This window comes from Lactuca saligna, chromosome 7 (assembly GCF_052625555.1).
Source record: "Lactuca saligna cultivar CGN05327 chromosome 7, ASM5262555v1, whole genome shotgun sequence".
Lineage (NCBI taxonomy): Eukaryota > Viridiplantae > Streptophyta > Magnoliopsida > Asterales > Asteraceae > Lactuca > Lactuca saligna.
The window spans coordinates 163,913,174-163,917,337 of record NC_136423.1 but is presented as its reverse complement, the minus strand read 5'-3'; the positions used below and the strand labels follow the sequence as shown (position 1 = coordinate 163,917,337).

The window sequence follows — 4,164 nt, the reverse complement described above, 5'->3', positions numbered from 1 at the left end:
ATATATATATATATATATATATATATATATATATATATATATATATATATATATATATATATATATATATATATATATATATATATAGGAGTAGGATCAAATGAGAACACCAAAAAGGTTAAGAACGCGAGAACAAAGTATATTTATCTACGATTCCATGTATTCATTTGTGGAGGAATGATAAAATTTTACACGTTAATTTCAACTGAAGAGAAAAAGCATATTCATGCTGATTGTGCGTAAAAATTTATCATTTCTCCACAAATGAATACACTGAATCACAAATGCATATACTAGTTCTCGCGTTCTCAACCTTTTAGGTGTTCTTATTTGATCATTTCCTTTTATATATATATATATATATATATATATATATATATATATATATATATATATATATATATATATATATATATATATATATATATATATATATTAGTTACCAATTTTAAACCATGTATTTCTTTTATGGTAGATCTATGGTATGATGGACCTACCAACCTGCATTTCTCGAATTCTGTAACTATATATTGAACGGATGTAGAATTTTGTAAATTTGTCATTTAATTCGTTACACTTTAGGGTCTAATTGTTTTTTTTTTTTTTCCGGTTCATCCTGAGCATTTGAATCCTCGGAACCGACCCTGCGTGGACCAAACGGTTGCAAACTGTAATAAAAAGTATGTTTGTTTTTTAACATATGCATGTTATTATAGATATTAAAAAATTAAAATGAATTGATTTTATAAATCGAAATAATTGTTTAATACCGATAATTTAATAATATATGACATTCAATAAAAAATTATGATATTTCAGCAAAAAATCAATGATATTTCAACAAAAATTATCATTATTCAATATAAAAAACGAATAAATAATTCATAAAGAATAAATAAATAAATATAGAAAAAAAAGCGAAACAAGAATTCAGCAACATATAATTAAGATTTCAGCAAGAAAAAATGAAGAAGATGGTTGAAGAGGCAATACAAATATTGCCCTAAACAAAACACACACATTTTTTATTTTAAAAACTTTAAAAAACAAACAACTGCGATATTAAAAGTGATGCACGTGTGTTAGACCGCACAACAATAAAAAATCTGAAGATGTTTTTTATAATAATAATAATAAACGATCAACACATATAATCATTAGTTTTTCTAAAATAATACAACTTTTCCGGAAATTTTCCTTTAATGTTTTACAAAATCATAAAAATAACATATAAGTTAATTTATTGATAAACTAACTTAAGATTGTTTATTTGTAAAACGGTTTGATAGTTTATCAAACTGTTAGTGTTGGTGAGAGCACAAAACTATCTTATAAACATAAATTATTTGAGATAACTTATTATTGACACGTTAACACGTAATCTTTCTCTAAATTTTATGTATAAATAAACCACCAAGGCACCAACCGATAACATATCGATCATCAATCACAACAACCATTAAAATTGGATGCTTGTCGTTTAGGTTTCTTAGAATTTAGATATCAGATTTATGTATTAACTGTTAAGATATGTATCCTTGACCTCTCTGATGCAACGATACTTATGGATGATGGGTTCTTGATGACGTTTGTTTACCATAATTGGGTTTTTTACGTCATTTTTATCGTCATTTTATAACAAACTTCATAAATGTATATTACTGAGAATAGCTTATTTGTTATTGACCGGACTTTCAAACTTATTTTGGCGTCAGCTTCTTTGAATTCTCGCTTCAGTAAATATAACTGTGAGTTTGCGAACAAAAACACATTAAATGTATTTTCATATCAGAGAAAAAAACGATCTCTTTAAGATCTCGTTGTTTGAAAAAGAAAGATCACCAATTATATTCGATTTACTAGAATCTTGAAATAATATTCGAAAGGTCAAGACTTTGGAGAAACTTGTAGGCATAAAGTTTGAACATGAAAATGACTATTTAGGAAAATATCATATGACAATTATTTTTTATGGTGGTTTGGCATACACATGGATTTTGACCATGCATGCTTTTATTAAAAGAAAATTTCCCCATGCCTTATTATTCAATTATTTGTATCATAAACCCACGAAGTCAATTTTGACTTTCTTTCTCTCTCCTAGAAACACCGCAGCAATGACTAAATCCTGTGTGGCCTTTTTTCTTATATATATACATTCTCTTTTCGCTTCATTCTTCATCGTTTCTTCACATTCTTGAATTCATTTTTCAATTCGAAAAAGACCCATTTCGTTTCGCTTTCAAAGGTTTGATCTTGTTAAAGCTCGTAAATTGTAACCATGGTGGCTCTATCAAAACCTTCGATCGAACAGTTCTTCATGAAACCTTCTAAACCAAACACAAACCCGTTGATCTTTCCAACGATTCCTCTCATTGACCTCTCGAAACCTGAATCAAAACAACATCTTGTTAAAGCTTGCCAAGATTTTGGATTCTTTAAGGTCGTTAACCATGGAGTTCCCACCAAGTTCATCAAAAAACTCGAGTCAGAAGCTCTCAAGTTCTTCTCTTCTCCTCTTTCTACCAAAGAAAAAGCAAGCCCACCCGACCCGTTTGGTTATGGGAACAAAAGGATTGGTAGAAACGGGGATGTGGGTTGGGTCGAATATCTTCTTCTCAACGCGAAACCCGAATCGGATTACCAAAGATATCTCTCTGTTTTCGAAGAAAACCCAGAAATTTTCCAGTAAGAACTACGCATCCATGACAAAAAGTCGAATCCTTTTTCAATGAAAAACCCGTGACTTATTAATAATTAATCTGTTTCTTGTTTGTAGAGGCGTTGTTAATGATTACGTGACAGCAGTGAAGAAGATGGCGTGTGAAATTCTTGAGTTATTAGCGGATGAAATGAAACTCCAGCCACGAAATGTGTTCAGCAAGTTGCTAATGGATGAACAGAGCGACTCTGTTTTCCGGGTAAACCACTATCCGCCATGCCCGGAGTTTCAAGAAAACGAAAGAAACGGAAGGAAATTAGTGGGTTTCGGAGAACACACAGACCCACAAATCATATCGGTTTTAAGATCCAACAACACATCTGGACTCGAAATCTCATTGCGAGATGGAAGTTGGATGTCTGTTCCTGCTGATTCTGATTCCTTCTTCATCAATGTTGGCGACTCTTTACAGGTACTTTAACAATCACATACTTAAACTCGACAAACCTCAAACTCAAACTCATCATTGGCTTATTTCATACTTGTACAATCCAAAAAGAATGTACAAGTTTCAATGCATAAGTGGTCAAATGAATCTGTGTAGATTCGCCATCAGCATTGCCGTCTTTCCTTCCTTGGTCATAATCAATCTTTTTCAAAGTCCAACAAGTCGCTATCATCTTTCTTTTAAGATAATATAAACTATAAAGTAGTACTCAGCTAATAAAAAAGAATCTCTTTGAGTTTGTGTTAGATTTCAAAACGTTTATCTTTCGGATAATGGGTACGTTATTCAATTATCGTTTCCTTTGATGATAAAAATGTTTGCTTTTTGTGTTACATATAGGTAATGACCAATGGAAGATTCAAGAGTGTAAAGCATAGGGTGGTAGCAAACAGTACAAAGAGTAGGGTGTCAATGATCTATTTTGGAGGACCACCATTGAGCGAGAAGATAGCACCATTGCCATCACTTATACAAGGAGAGGAAGACAGCTTGTACAAAGAGTTCACTTGGTTCGAGTACAAAAAATCAGCATTTAATACAAAATTAGCGGATAATAGACTTGGTCTCTTCGAAAAAATCACAGCAACTTAGGGTTTTTTAGCATCGTCTTCTTTGTTTTTCTATGTGTATGCATGTGACATCTCACACGTTAACAGTTGTGTATATTTTCTTGTTGCTTGTCTAAATTACTTCATGTAACGACTTTTCCTTCGTTAATTAATGGAACCGATAACAAAATCCTTGTTTACTTTCTAATTTCTTTTTTCTTTTTTGGGTTAAAAGATGACATTTATGGTTGTCAATGTTGATGAAATCTTGTTTAATAATAAATATTATGTACTATATATATTCACTATCGTTTCCCCACATTTCTTTATATTACTAGGTCGGGTTGTCATGCACCGAATGTGGATATGCACCTCGACTGGTCACGGTCTGGACCATGAACCAAACGGTCCATGCCCTTTGATAATGGCTTGAAAGCATTGGTTTG

At 31.5% G+C, this 4,164-nt stretch overlaps 1 protein-coding gene across 1 annotated transcript; it reads left to right on the top strand.

The window, feature by feature from the left end:
• Positions 1 to 2,161: 2,161 nt before the first annotated feature.
• Positions 2,162 to 3,926, top strand: LOC145004689 (gibberellin 2-beta-dioxygenase 1-like). Its single transcript, XM_078963662.1, has 3 exons — positions 2,162 to 2,688; positions 2,780 to 3,134; positions 3,510 to 3,926. The coding sequence occupies exons 1-3, from the start codon at positions 2,282 to 2,284 to the stop codon at positions 3,759 to 3,761; spliced, it is 1,014 nt and encodes a 337-aa protein (XP_078819788.1). The 5' UTR covers positions 2,162 to 2,281; the 3' UTR covers positions 3,762 to 3,926.
• Positions 3,927 to 4,164: the final 238 nt, after the last annotated feature.

Coding starts and splice junctions, on each gene's coding strand:
- LOC145004689 (XM_078963662.1), top strand. CDS start 2,282: ATGGTGGCTCTATCAAAACCTTCGATCGAACAGTTCTTCATGAAACCT. Junction 2,689..2,779: donor GAAAACCCAGAAATTTTCCA/GTAAGAACTACG, acceptor TCTTGTTTGTAG/AGGCGTTGTTAATGATTACG. Junction 3,135..3,509: donor ATGTTGGCGACTCTTTACAG/GTACTTTAACAA, acceptor TGTTACATATAG/GTAATGACCAATGGAAGATT.